The following is a 15,312-nucleotide window of genomic DNA, read 5'->3' on the forward strand; positions in this document are numbered from 1 at the left end:
TTTCACTTAAAAAATGTAAAAAAATTATCCACAGAGAATTTAGTAGTAGATAATTTATCTCTTCCAGCCACACAGCCACGAGAGATTAACAACTTTAAAATTGATGTGTGAATGCTGATCTTCTGTGCGCGAGCACTGTTTTACAAGTGGCGTGTGAGTCTGGATTGTCGAGAGAAATAATACACTACTTTAGCCACAAAGGCTTTGGGAGACCCAGCCTGTTCCATCTATACAGCAGCTGTCAAAGACCTGTTCCATCAGATTCAAGTTTATGTGCCATTTCATTGTAGGTTTGTACATACACTGACTATACAAAACATTAAGAGCACCTACTCTTTCCATGACATAGACTGACCAGGTAAATCCAGGTGAAAGCTGTGATCCCTTATTGTCACTTGTTAAATCCACTTCCGTTAGTATAGATGAAGGGAAGACAATTGAGACATGGATTGTGTATGTTTGCCATTCAGAGGATGAATTGGCAAGAGAAAAGATTTGTGTCTTTGAACAGGGTTTGATAGTAGGTGCCAGTCACATTGGGTTTTGTCAAGAACTGCAACGCTGCTGGGTTTTTCATGTTTACCAGTTTCCTGTGTGTATCAAGAATGGTCTACCACCCAAAGGATATCCAGCCAACTTGACACAACTGTGGGAAGCATTGGAGTCAACATGAGCAGCATCCCTGTGGAACTCTTTCGACATCTTGTAGAGTACATGCCGGATGAATTAAGGCTCTTCTATGTGAGGGGGAGGGGGGAGGCAGTGTAGAGGTCATGATCATCTCATGCACAGTAAGGTAGACTGCAGTGCTCATTAGTCAATATAGGAGAGTGTTGACATTTTTTCCTATTTCACACATGCACAAGCGTGTATTAAATGTTTTTGTGGCATATCCCAAATCCCCCTGAGACACCCTCGGAAAGTGGGGTCACAGCCAGGGCCTACCATTATCAACGGCAACCCTGGAGCAAACAGGGTTCAGGGCCTTGCTCAAAGGTACATCAACACATTCTTTACCTTGGTGATTCGAACTAGCAAGTTTTCGATTACTGGCCCAATGCTCTATCCACTAGGCTACCTGCCGCCCATTGGTATCACGTGTAAGAAAACAAGGGAGAGACTACCTGAAATTGTACAATAAGAAACACACATTTTTGTTCTGTTACCTCTCACCTTTGACCTCTCAACCTCCCTAACCCCCTGCAGTACCAGGACTTGGAGGACTCCATGACGGACGCGTTGGTCAACGACAAGCCACAATTCGTGCGCCTCTTCACCGAGAACGGACTCAACATCCTAGACTACCTGACCTATGGGCGGCTGGAGAGCCTCTACCGCTCGGTGGCCGACAGCTCTCTAGCCTACGTCCTGCTGCAGCGCCGCCTAGGGGAGCGCCAGAGTATGACAGGCTCGCAGGCCATACTGCCGGATGTCTCTCCTACCAAAGGGTATGGTGGGCCGCCAGGGGGGCGGCGGCCTGCGAATAAGTTCAGTTTATTTGAGGTAAGATATGTTTTTAGTACATTTTTATAAAATGTACTCATTTCAAGTACACTACATATACAGTGCATTCAGAAAGTATTGACTTTTTACACATTTTGTTACAGCCTTATTCTAAAATGGATTCAATAGTTTTTTCCCCCTCATCAATCTACACACAATACCCCATAATGAAAAAGCAAAAACAGATTAAGATATTTTTTCAAGTTTATTTAAAAAATGGACATAAGTATTCAGACCCTTTAGTCAGTACTTTGCTGAAGCACCTTTAGCAGCGATTACAGCCTCGATTCTTCTTGGGTATGTCGCTTCAAGCTTGACACACCTTTATTGGTTGGAGTTTCTCCCGTTCTTCTCTACAGATCCTCTCAAGCTCTGTCAGGTTGGATGGGGAGCGTCGCTGCACAGCTATTTTCAGGTCTCTCTAGAGATGTTCGATCGGGTTCAAGTACGGGCTCTGGCTGTGCTCCTCAAGTAAATTCAGAGACTTGTCCCGAAGCCACTCCTGTGTTGTGTTGGCTGTGTGCCAGTCGTTGTCCTGTTGGAAGGTGAACCTTCGCCCCCAGTCTGAGGTCCTGAGCGCTCTGGAGCAGGTTTTCATCAAGGATCTCTCTGTACTTTGCTCTGTACCTTGTCTCCTAGGCCCTTCCGCTGAAAAACATCCCCACAGCATGATGCTGCTACCACCATGCTTCACCGGTAGGGATGGTGCCAGGTTTCCTCCAGACGTGACGCTTGGCATTCAGGCCAAAGAGTTCCATCTTGGTTTCATCAGACCAGAGAATCTTGTTTCTCATGTTCTGTTAGTTTTTAGGTGCCTTTTGGCAAACTCCAAGCAGGCTGTCATGTGCCTTTTAGGAGTGGCTTCCGTCTGGCCACTCTTCCATAAAGGCCTGATTGGTGGAGTGCTGCAGAGATGGTTGTCCTTCTGGAAGTTTCTCCCATCTCCACAGAGGACCTCTGGAGCTTTACCAGAGTTACTATCAGGTTGTTGTTAACCTCCTTAACCAAGGGCCTTCTCCCCCGATTTCTCAGTTTGGCTGGGCGGCCAAGTCTAGGAAAAGTATTGGTGGTTCCAAACTTCTTTCATTTAAGAATGATGTAGGCCACTGTGTTCTTGGGGACCTTCAATGCTGCAGACATTTTTTTGGTACCCTTCCTCAGATCTGTGCCTCGACACAATCCTCTCTCAGAGCTCTATGGAGAATTCCTTCAACCTCATGGCTTGGTTTTTTCTCTAACGTGCACTGTCAACTGTGGGACCTTATATAGACAGGAGTGTGCCCTTCCAAATCATGTCCAATCAATTTAATTTACCACAGTTGGACTCCAATCAAGTTGTAGAAACATCTCAAGGATGATCAATGGAAACGGGATGCACAGGAGTTCAATTTTGAGTCTCATAGCAAAGGGTCTGAATACTTAAATAAGGTATTTCTGTTATTTTATTTCATGAATTTGCAAAAAATGTCTAAAATCCTAGTTTCACTTTGTCATTATGGGGTATTGCATGCAGATTGATGAGAAACATTTTAGATTAAGGCTATAACCAAAAATAATTATTTCCGAATGCTCTGTATACAAAAGTATGTGGACATCCCTTCAAATGAGTGGATTCGGCTGTTTCAGCCACACCTGTTGATGACAGGTGTATAAAATTGAGCATACAGCCATGAAATCTCCATAGACAAACATTGGCAGTAGAATGGCCTTACTGAGGAGCTCAGTGACTTTCAAGATGCCAACGAGTCATAGTGTCACATTTCAGCCCTACTAGAGATGCCCCGGTAAACTAAGTGCTGTTATTGTGAAGTGGAAACATCTAGTAGCAACAACGCCTCAGCAACGAAGTGGAAGGCCACACAAGCTCACAGAATGGGACCGCCGAGTGCTGACGCGTGCTGCACGTAAAAATTGTCTGTCCTCGGTTGCAACATTCACTACCAAGTTCCAAACTCACCTAGAGTTTAATGAAATGGGTTTCCATGGCCAAGCAGCCACACTCATGCCTAAGATCACCATGTGTAATGCCAAGCGTCTGCTGTAGTGATGTAAAGCTCGACTCTATTGGACTCAGGAGCAGTGGAAACGCATGCTCTGGAGTGATGAATCACGTTTCAACATCTGGGAGTCTGACAGACATCTGGTTTTGGCGAATGCCAGGACAACACAACCTGCCCCAATGCATAGTGCCAAATGTAAAGTTTGGTGGAGGAAGAATAATGGTCTGGGGCTGTTTTTCATGGTTCGGGCTAGGCCCCTTAGTTTCAGTGAAGGGAAATCTTAACGCTGCAGCATACATTGACATTCGATTATGTGCCTCCAACTTTGTGGCGACAGTTTGGGGAAGGCCCTTTCCTGTTTCAGCATGACAATGCCCTTGTGCACAAAGCTAGGTCCATACAGAAATGGTTTGTCGAGATCTGTGTGGAAGAAGTTGACTGGCCTGCACAGAGCCCTGACCTCAACCCCATCAAACACCTTTGGTATGAATTGGAACGCTGACTGTGAACCAGGGCTAATCACCCAACATCAATGCCCATGCCTCACTAATGCTCTTGGCTGAATGGAAACCAGTCCCTGCATCAATATTCCAACATCTAGTGGAAATCCTTCCCAGAAGAGTGGAGGCTGTTATAGCAGCAAAGGGGGGGCCAACTCCATATTAATGCCAATGATTCAACCCTCTATCTTCTCCACCACCATGTCCTTTCCCTTTCTTCTCAGGTGTCGAGAGTCCTGGAGGACTTGATGGGGGATGTGTGTCAGCCATTTTACCACTCACCACTGGAACTGGAGAACATCTCCTCCCAGAGAAAGGCTCTCAGGGTACTCTCAATAACATAGATTTTCCTTTGTCTTTCTTTCCTTTTGCATAGTTTATTTTTCTTAATTTCCCTCAATTTTCTCCTTGTATTCACTCTTTGTGGGCTTTGTACTTTGATACGTGTCAATTAAATTGCATATTTGGTCCAAGATACTTAACTTCTTTATTGGAACTCACCCCAATCATCTCTCTTTTTCTCTCTCTCTCCCCCTCTCGCCATCCCCATCACCCTTTCTCTCAGCGTGTGAGTAAGCTGTTGCGGGGTGACTGTTTGTACCAGGACAGGCGCTGTCTCTTTCCTTGGGCTAGTCTCTTCGTCTGGGCTGTGCTGCAGAACCGCAAAGACATGGCCGTCTTCTTCTGGGAGATGGCAGGCGAGTCGGTCCTCAGTGCTCTGAGCGGCTGTAAGATCCTACGGGAGCTGTCCAAGCTGGAGAGCGAGACGGAGACCAAGCTGGCCATGAAGGAGCTAGCGCAGAGGTTTGAGAACCTGGCTCACGGTGAGACGAGAGGATACCTTTTTTTTAAATAGAAACATGAAAAGTGATAATGGAGAAGGTGTTATTTCATCATTTCATAATATTATAAAGGTTGAAAAGTGGAAAACAGTGCAGAGCCTGGTGAAGTGGTAACACTCCTCGCTCTCATCTCACATGCGACTCCCTGCTGGAGACCAGGTGCTCTATTTTAACAACCCTAACGCAATGGTAAATCTAAGCGCTGTTGGTAGCGCTTTACTGTAGGTTCGGGGCTATGCCAGAAATATTGTTGCTTTTTCACAATCATAATTCTGGACGCAGTTGCTGAAGGTTGTGTGAAAATGCTGGGTTTTGATGAATAAACTATTTGTGGGTGTGTCGTGGCTTGGCCCCTCACTGGCCAATCAGAACCTGCTCCATGGCTAAATAATGTGGTTGCTTCAAGTTTGTATTTACGGTCTTTCATGTATTGCGTTGTCATCAACTCTAATTCGAAAGTTAGTCTGTTATAGCCTAGTTCGTTAAATAGCCTGCCCCATATTTACAAAACATATTGAACATGTTTGCAGTCCACGTTGTAATTGCATTGCTTCAATTTGGAAATACATTGTTAAACATATGCTATAGCATTCGCACTGATATATGGGCTAGGCCAACTGTAAATTGCAGTCTGTGGACATGCCAAACCAAACGTAGTCAATGAGCAAGAGTAATAGCCGAGTGAATTTAATAAGGCCTAAAAAGACTATGTATAATTTGAATCAAATTCTAATAAAAACAAAATAAAAACTTGTTTTAAATAGGCTAAATACAGTTACAGACACCATAAATATTCGCTGTGGGCGTATAACTCAGACAAGGCAACTTAGACTATGGAGGGTTTTACGTATATATCCTAACTTTTCACAGGAGCTGGATAAAGATCCAATATAAAGAGAAAAGAGAAATCTCTACTCACCATAATTGTTAACTATGGGCATATAATTCAGACAAGGCAACTTGCTCCCAAATATAATATTTTATAAACATTGGAACCATCTTACAGATCGCATACACACTTCTCCAAAAGTGTTTTGGGGATTTTGATTTTTTTGAATCATGTTCGGTTTTAATAACATTTTAAAACAACAAATGTCAAATGTAATGACATCATAAAATTGCTGTTGAACCAGCCTTCGTTATACTAGGCCTAAGGTAAAGATGGGATTGGATTTTGAACATATGAAATGGAAAACAAACCGATATTTTGGTTCACCGATATTCACAGAGGTTCTCATCTCTTGTTTCATGATGGGCCTGGACACATGTAGCCTATATCATGGAGGGGATTTCACACATGTCCAAAACCGGATCTGCATCGCTAAAATAATATAGACCTTTAAATCCGTCTCTGTAGATGTATTCAGTAAGTGTTACCAGAGCAGTGAGAGTCGCTCCTTCACCCTGCTGATCAGGAAGTCTCCCGTATGGGGAGGGACCACCTGTCTAAAGATGGGCATGGCCGCCGACGCCCGCCTCTTCTTCAGCCACGATGGAGTACAGGTCTGTCTGTGTCTGGCTGGCTGGCCTATTCTTCCTTCTAATTAAACAAAACATTTCAACTAGTGTATTCTTTTCACCGTCTGTAATCATATTTCACTGCGTCTTGGATGCTCCAGTGCATAGAATGTAACCATGTACATTTGAAGTTGTATACAGGAGCATAACATGACATCATTGGCTACAATAGATTGAATAAATTGCAAACCTCGACATCTCTATGTGCCTCCCCCCCAGTCTCTCCTGTCTCAGATCTGGTGGGGGGATATGAAGAGGAGCACGGAGGTGTGGAAACTCCTCCTCACCTTCTTCTGTCCCGTTCTGATGTACACCCAGCTCATCTCCTTCAGGTACCTTTAGTACCTCCTCCACATCCACCTCTGTCTGGGAGTGTCTGTTTTTCTGACCCAGATTAAGCCTAGTCCTTGATTAAAAGTGAATATCAATTTGTGTATGGAAAACTCTTTCTTTCTGTGTGCTTTTCTTTCTGCTTCTCCCTCTTATCACTAGCAATGTGTGGGATTAAGTCGCTGATTACGTAAATCATGCATTGATGTCAAAGGTTAGGATTTGGCCCTCAGTACCTTAGTTTCAATGTTATTTATACTTTAAACTTTGTCTTTCACAGGGAATTGGAGGAGCCGGGGAAGCCTGACGAGGTTGCACAGGGTAGAGACAATGACAGCCTTTATGGAGAAACAATTTTCTCCTTCTCTGACATCAAGCACATGTAACTCTCCCTCTAAAAACGCATTTACATTGTGTGTGTGTTAAATTGTGTACATACTGTATGTCTCACCACGTTTGCGTACTTGTCTGTGTTGTGTGCACCTGTTATGTGTTTGCATGTAAATATAGCTACTATAATATTTGGTAATATGCAGTGTTTTCCACTAGTGCCGGTTGTCGGCTATACAGCTGATTAAACAAATTTTCAGCCGGCTACTTTTTCCACTTAAATTAATTAGGCTACTTTTCAATTCACTAGTCAGAAAAAGTTTTGCGGAGCCCTCTCCCGCTAGAATGAACAATATGCGTCTAATAGCTCCCGAGTGGTGCAGCAGTTTAAGGCACTGCATCGTAGTGCAAGAGGTGTCACTACAGTCGCTGGGTCGAATCCAGGCTGTGTCACATCCGGCCGTTATTGGGAGTCCCATAGGGCGGTGCACAATTGGCCCAGCGTTGTGCGGGTTTGGGCGGGGTAGGCAGTCATTGTAAATAAGAATTTGTTCTTAACTGACTTGCCTAGTTAAATAAATAAAAAAATTGCGATCTATTGATAGGACAGGTGCCTGTCAGTCACAAAGTGAGCGATTACAGGGTAACACTACTGGTTTGACAGTCTGCTCTCACTGGGCACACACTGCTTTAATCAACTTTGTTCCCATCAACTTTGAACCAACATGGAATAGACGCAGAATTGATGTCTGTGCCTGTATGCTGTCTGTCCCACCTCCCGGTACCTGGTAACCTGTTGTGTGTGCTGTGGTTGCAGTCTGTGGTTTCTTTACATGGAGGGAGAGAGCATGAATTTGCACGTCACATATAATTTAAGTGAATTTGTATGTCCCATATAATGTGGTAACGATGAGTCGAAATCCACTTAGGCTAATGTTTTCTGGCACATTAATTTATTTTGTTTTGTGTGCAGTGTCTGCCATCAACAATGGCCTGGGGACAGTAAAGACATGCTGGGCCTGTGAATCCATTAAAGAACTACACCATGTCTGGGACAGTAGAAATTCTGTTTGGGACAGTAGATTTTGACCTACTGGCCCGACCGGCCAATTGATAAAAAAGTTAACATTGAACCCTGGCGTGTTTCATATGCAGCCATGGAGGGGTGGCACATATGGTCTTTACACTGCTTTGATTGACGAACAGCAAGCTTGACTCATTTCTTCTAAAAGTTGTCGAACTGACTGAATAAAGTCGATCTCATCCTTGCCATTCATAAATCATACAACGCAGTTATATGTCCATGGTATCGCATCAGGACAACTGTAGCTCAGTTGGTAGAGCATGGCGCTTGTAACGCCAGGGTAGTGGGTTCAATCCCCGGGACCACCCATACGTAGAATGTATGCACACATGACTGTAAGTCGCTTTGGATAAAAGCGTCTGCTAAATGGCATATATTATTATTATTATGTAGTTTGTATTTTTGATATACAGTGCCTATAGAAAGTCTACACCCCTTTAATTTTTAAAAACATTTTGCTGCCTTAAAATTAAATCTAAAATAGATTTTTTTTCTCTACAAATCTACACAACCTGAAAGAAAGTTATAGAACCCCGCCCCCCTGAAATATCAATAATTCTCCACCCCTCTGAGTTAACATTTGGTGAAAGCACCTTTGGCATCCAGTACAGCTGTGAATCATTTTCATTAAGATTCACATGCGCTTAATACAACATGTGTAGACTGAGACCACACCCCTCAGGAACACCCAACACCTCTTGGAAAGCCATTCTGGTGTGTATTTTACATAACAACTTGTGTAATTGTACCGAAGAAAAATAAAACCCTTCTGAGAGTTAGGTTTTCAGAACATTGTCCTCTAACATTTACCTAGGCTTTGCTCCTTTCATATTTATTTTATCCTAACAAACTCCCCAGTCCCTGTCGGTGACAAGCATACTCAATAACATGATGCTTCCACCACAGCTGTTTTTTTATCCAAATCTACCAATACACTGTATTAATATAGTTTCATTAATTTAAAAACAGTACCACAACAAATTCAATAAAAGTATTCAATATTTTCGCTGTGAGTTTCGGACGGAATCAAGGCATTAGAATGTACCAAAGGATAGCAAAATACAACTTGTTCTGCAAAAATCAAATGGGCACATTTTTCTATTTGGCTGGCTACTCCATGTGCTTGTGGAAAACACTGAGTATGTGAATGGACATCAATGTAATGCCTCATTGCAATATTATATTTTTACTTCAGTGAACATCATACACAGGGTCCTAATAGTCCCAGATATCATCTAAAAGGTGAGTAAAATATTACGTTCCCTCATATCTCCATTTCCCTATTTTCTCCAATGTCCCTCACTTCTTTTTAGTTGAAGATAGAGCTCCATACATTGCAAATCTACCAAGCCATACAAACTAATCAAGTCATAGGTTCTTAATTGCCACATTTCATCAGCATACTTCAGTTCAGAATGTTGTCTAGCAGGTTTCAAAATTCTGCATCATGCTATTATCGATTTTGTGCTTCATGAATGTTTCAAGTTTATCCATAATTCTAGTCTTAAAGAGTCTGTTATATGCCAGAAACAGGTCTATTGGTTTTGTAATGGTACAGTACAGGATATAAATGTATGTGTACATTATTACTTTATGTAAATTAGTGTACATATAAACACGAACTACTGCACATCTTTCTCTGTTTCTTCAGGCACGCCTGACACCCCACCTAAACGGCCTTTTGTGGTATCCCGATGGCGGCAGTTTTGGTTCGCACCTGTCACTTCCTTTTTAGGCAACGTTCTGATGTACTTCCTGTTCCTTCTGCTGTTTGCCTACGTGCTATTGGTGGACTTTAAGCCGCCACCCCCGCGAGGCCCCGCTTTCGCCGAGTGTGTGTTGTACTTCTGGGTGTTCACCATCGTCTGTGAGGAGATCCGAGAGGTGGGAAGAGAAAGATGATTGAAGGAAGTGTTTCTCAATCCTGGTCTTGGGAGACCCAAAGGGGAGCACGCTTTTGTTTTTGCCCTTGCAGCAATATCACACTTGTTTCAACAAATCAACTCATCATCAAGCCTATAGTTGAATCAGGTGTCTTAGTGCTAGGGCAAAAACTAAAAGGTGCACCCCTTTCAGTCACCAGGACCAGGATTGGGTCCCTAGGACCAGGATATACTTCATTCATATTGCCCCTACATAAGAAAATAGCCTGCAGTTGGCGCCAAAGGCAAAAACCCCTAACTTATGTAGTGTAATGTGTACAGTGTCTACATATGTAATGTTTATACATTATTAACTCTTTATGGCGCTTTTAATTCTTGTAAGACTTCATTTAGCTAACTAGCTATATCGATTAGCAATTAGCTATCTAAAGCTGAAGAACATACGCACATCCAGGTTACTTTCCGCAGGTGCTGGAGTTCTAGGCAAACTCATGAAAAACAGAAAGGAAAACACCGTACACTGCTGCTCATGCTCCCAGGTGAAATTTATTTAACAACGTTTCGACCCTTGGGTCTTCATCATGCATCCAAATCCCAGGTGGGGGTGGAAGGTTCTATATGTAGGGGCAGTGACATCGCCTCTGGAAACAGGAGGTAAAAAAAAAAAAAAATGAATAACATAGTTTCACAATATTAATATTCAGTGTATCAAAATATATGATCATACACAGGGAATGTGATCAATATTTACAGTAATATACAGGCAATATTCAATTAGGATGAAAACCCCCACAATTTAGACATATTGAAACAATAAAAATGGTTTTACCTATGTAAGACAGACCAAAAGGACATTTCAACATGTAAATAATATTGGTGGAAATGCAGGTAATCAGGCCCCATGATCTTAAATCTTTGTCCTGTGTGTGGGTGGGTGGGGGGTGTAAATGAGTTGCATTTGTACGTAAAGCTGCATTGAGCACATTTGTAATTACCCTCCGGAGTCTTGTCCAAAAAAGTTTCCCTTTTCTCTGGTGGGTAATCAGATTTAACCACAATATCTCTCACATTTGGGGGTCTTTTAAAAACCAGAAGTGGGAGATATTTAAAAATGGGTTTCTATTGTGGGTCAGTATCAATAATGTACCAGTGTTTCCTGATAATGTCCTTAAATGTCTTCCCCAATGGTGAGTATTGGGTAAAGCATGATGGGACATGGTCTGCTTTTTCTTTAAGGCTTTCCAACTGTGTTAAACCTTCGAAACCGACATTGGCATGTTTTCCCCAATTGTCTTTGTACCCCCTTTCGTTAAATCTTTGTGTGAGGTCCGTGGTCTGTTTCTGATAAGAAGCATTAGAGCTGCATATTATTCTGATACAACTGAATTGACTTATAGGGAGACTTTTAAAAAGTGGACGTGGATGAAAGCTGTTACCTCTAAAGAGGGTATTTCTGTCCGTAGGTTTCCTATAGAGGGAGGGTTCGTCCTTAATAACCATCACATCAAGAAAACTGATTTGTGATTGGTCATAGTTAAGGGTGAAGTGAAGGTGTTCATTCATAGAGTTTAGATAAGCATGGAAATCCAAAAGTTCTTCCTGGGTGCCTGTATAGATCATGAAAATGTCATCCAAATATCTCTAAATTAGGAGAATATTGGAGAGAAAAGGGTTAAGGTCTGGATTCGGCACCACCTGTTTTTCATACATTCCTAGACATAGGTTCGCATAATTAGGAGCCATAGTGCTCCCCATCGCTATCCTTTTGCCTGGAGGAAAAAGTCTCCTCTGAAGAGAAAATAGTTGGAGGTTAGTGCCAGTTCAGCCAAGTCCACAGTACAATTGGTGCTGGTCAGAGCATTAGGGGGACGTTCATTGAGGTAGAACTTGAGGGCCTCTAGGCCGCCCTGTTGGGGGATGTTAGTATATAGACTGGTATCATAAGTACACAGAATAGAATTTTCAGGTATATGGTCCACAGATGTAAAAAAGTGTGTATATATATATATATATATATATATAAAATCAATTGAGTCTCTAGTATACGTGGGGAGGGAGATCTCCCAGGGTTTCACAAAATGGTCTACAAAGGTAGAGATATTCTCTGTCGGAGATCTATTACTACTCACAATGGGCCTGCCTGGTATAGGTGGCGTCATGCGCTTGTGAATTTTGGGTAAAGTGTATATGACAGGTGTGGTTGGGCAGTCAACTTTCATAAACTTTCATAAACTCATATTTGATCTTTGTAATTCATTCAAACATTTTGACAATTTATCATGAATCAGAGACTTGAATTGATTAGTAGGGTCCTTTGGGAGTCTTTTGTCAAATTCATAATCACTAAGTTGTTTCAGAATTTCCTTTTCATAGTCTGCTGCATTTAGTATCACAATTTGCACCTCCTTTGTCGGCAGGTCTTATAATGATACTGGAGTCATTTTTCAGTTCCAAAAGAGATTTTTTTTTTTCTTATCCAGGAGATTATGTACATCTTTCTCAACTAGGCGGCAATATGTTTCATTAGAGGGATTTATTTTAGGTGGTAAAAATGTGTTTTTCCTCTTAAAATGTGTATTTTCCCTTGTCATGTCCTCAGGGCAAGAGTCAGGTTCATTGTCTTTCAGGTTATCAATTGGAAAAACATTAGCTCTATTTCCTGTCTGGCTACTAATATTGTTGAATAGATTAACATTGGCAGGTGCATAGGGAGCAACCCCATTACCAAAAAACTCAGTCAATCTCAAACTGTAAAAAAAAAACTTGTGAAAGTCTATGAGTGTTTCAAAGTCCTTGGCCTGTGATGTTGGGACAAATGATAGTCCCTTACCTAGGGCAGATGAACATGTATCAGACGTAGACCTGTTGGACAGGTTTATTACTGTGTCTTGCTCCGTGTGTGGGGCGGGAATTTCGGGTGTTGCCGTCTTCGTACGTAGTCCATTTCTGCATTTCTTGTGGGGACACAGGGAGGGCAGTGGTCGTGATGATGGCCTATTCGATGACGTGGTCCATTGAGTTTGACTTGAAACAGTTTTTATATGTCTAAATTGTGTTTAAAAAAAATCCTAATTTAATATTGTATGCATATTACTGTGAATATTGATCACATTCCCTGTGTATGATCATATATTTTGATACATTGAATGTTAATATTGTGAAACTATGTTATAATTTTTTTTACCTCCTTTTTCAGGAGGTGATGTCACTGAGTACTGCCCCTATATATAGGACCTTCCACCCCCACCTGGGATATAGATGCATGATGAAGACCTAAAGGACGAAACTTTGTTAATAAATATCACCTGGGATCATGCGCAGCACTGTGCAGAGTTTTCCTTTCTGTTTTTCAATTAGCTATCTAAACTCGCCCTGGATGACTGGGACTTACTTACAGTAGCATATGTTCTGACTGAAGGTAAGTGTTTAATTGACCCATGTCTTCTCTTATCCCAGACGTTCTTAGTGGGCAGCATGATGTGGCGTCAGAGGATGAGGAAGTACATCCAGGACGTTTGGAACAAGTGTGACCTCACCGCCATCATACTCTTCATCATAGGCCTCACCTGCAGGTGGGCAACAAGATTTCACAGTAGCCTCTTATGTCATAACTGCATGGTCCAGAGATACAGTTGAAGTCAGAAGTTTACATACACTTAGGTTGGAGTCATTAAAACTAGTTTTTCAACCACTCCACAAATTCCAGTGGGTCAGAAGTTTACATACAGTAAGTTGACTGTGCCTTTAAACAGCTTGGAAAATTCCAGAAAATGATGTCATGGCTTTAGAAGCTTATGATAGGCTAATTGACATCATTTGGGTCTATTTGCGGTGTACCTGTGGTTGTATTTCAAGGCCTACTTTCAAACTCAGTGCCTCTTTGCTTGACATCATGGGAAAATCAAAATAAATCAGCCAGGACCTCAGAAAAAAATTGTAGACCTCCACAAGTCTGGTTCATCCTTGGGAGCAATTTCCAAACGCCTGAAGGTACCCCACTCCTCTGTACAAACAATAGTACGCTAGAATAAACATCATGGGACAACGCAGCCATCATACCGCTCAGGAAGGAGATGGGTTCTGTCTCCTAGAGATGAACGTACTTTGGTGGTAAAAGTGCAAAGCAATCCCAGAACAACAGCAAAAACCTTATGAAGATGCTGGAGGAAACCGGTACAAAAGTATCTATATCCACAGTAAAACGAGTCCTTTATAGACATAACCTGAAAGACCGCTCAGCAAGGAAAATGCCACTGCTCCAGAACCGCCATACAAAATTCAGACTACGGTTTGCAACTGCACATGGGGACAGAGATCGTACTTTTTGGAGAAATTTCCACTGTTTTGATGAAACAAAAATAGAACTGTTTGGCCATAATGACCATCGCTATGTTTGGAGGAAAAAGAGGGAGGCTTGCAAGCCAAAGAACACCATCCCAACCGTGAAGCATGGGGGTAGCAGCATCATGTTGTGGTGGTGCTTTACTGCAGGAGGGACTGATGCGCTTCACAAAATAGATGGCTTCATGAGGATTTGAAAATTACGTGGATATATTGAAGAAACATCTCAAGACATCAGTTAAAGCTTGGTCGCAAATGGGTCTTCCAAATGGACAATGACCCCAAGCATACTTCCAAAGTTGTGGCAAAATGGCTTCAGGACAGCAAAATCAAGGTATTGGAGTGGCCATCACAAAGCCCTGACCTCAATCCTATAGAAAATGTGTGGGCAGAACTGAAAAAGCGTGTGCAAAGAGGCCTACAAACCTGACTCAGTTACACCAGCTCTGTCAGGAGGAATGGGACACAATTCCCCCAACTTATTGTGGGAAGCTTGTGGAAGGCTACCCAAAACATTTGACCCAATTTAAAGGCAATGCTACCAAATCCTAATTGAGTGTATGTAAACTTTTGACCCACTGGGAATGTGATGAAATAAATAAAAGCTGAAATAAATCATTCTCTCGACTATTATTTCACATTCGTAAAATAAAGTGGTAATCCTAAATTACCTAAAACAGGAAATATTTACTAGGATTAAATGTCAGGAATTGTGAAAAACTGAGTTCAAATGTATTTGGCTAAGGTGTATGGAAACTTCCGACTTCAACTGTATAGGCCCTGTTTGAATACTTAAAAACTACACCCATCTTTCCTTGAGCAAATCGCTGATCTCATGCAGTAAGTTTGGTAGAAGCAATGGGATGGACACCATATTTGAACTTATCATCTTATAGGTCAGGTTCCCTAAAGGAAAAGACAAAGGAACATTCATGTTTAAGGTATACAAACAGGGCCCATGTCTAACAACATCAACTGGGA

The 15,312-nt window shown here is 42.1% G+C and overlaps 1 protein-coding gene across 1 annotated transcript in view; it reads left to right on the plus strand.

Annotated features, from left to right (window-relative positions):
* LOC124048535 (transient receptor potential cation channel subfamily M member 4-like) overlaps positions 1 to 15,312 on the plus strand; it is a 95,905-nt gene that overhangs the window by 40,480 nt on the left and 40,113 nt on the right. Inside the window, exons 11-19 of the mRNA XM_046369414.1 lie at positions 1,207 to 1,503; positions 4,228 to 4,329; positions 4,569 to 4,827; positions 6,203 to 6,348; positions 6,583 to 6,695; positions 6,974 to 7,075; positions 9,303 to 9,349; positions 9,759 to 9,991; positions 13,447 to 13,562. Of these exons, the coding sequence (XP_046225370.1) occupies positions 1,207 to 1,503; positions 4,228 to 4,329; positions 4,569 to 4,827; positions 6,203 to 6,348; positions 6,583 to 6,695; positions 6,974 to 7,075; positions 9,303 to 9,349; positions 9,759 to 9,991; positions 13,447 to 13,562 (1,415 nt within the window). The remainder of the gene's footprint in view (positions 1 to 1,206; positions 1,504 to 4,227; positions 4,330 to 4,568; positions 4,828 to 6,202; positions 6,349 to 6,582; positions 6,696 to 6,973; positions 7,076 to 9,302; positions 9,350 to 9,758; positions 9,992 to 13,446; positions 13,563 to 15,312) is intronic.

This window comes from Oncorhynchus gorbuscha, linkage group LG11 (genome assembly GCF_021184085.1).
Source record: "Oncorhynchus gorbuscha isolate QuinsamMale2020 ecotype Even-year linkage group LG11, OgorEven_v1.0, whole genome shotgun sequence".
In the NCBI taxonomy this organism is placed as follows: domain Eukaryota; kingdom Metazoa; phylum Chordata; class Actinopteri; order Salmoniformes; family Salmonidae; genus Oncorhynchus; species Oncorhynchus gorbuscha.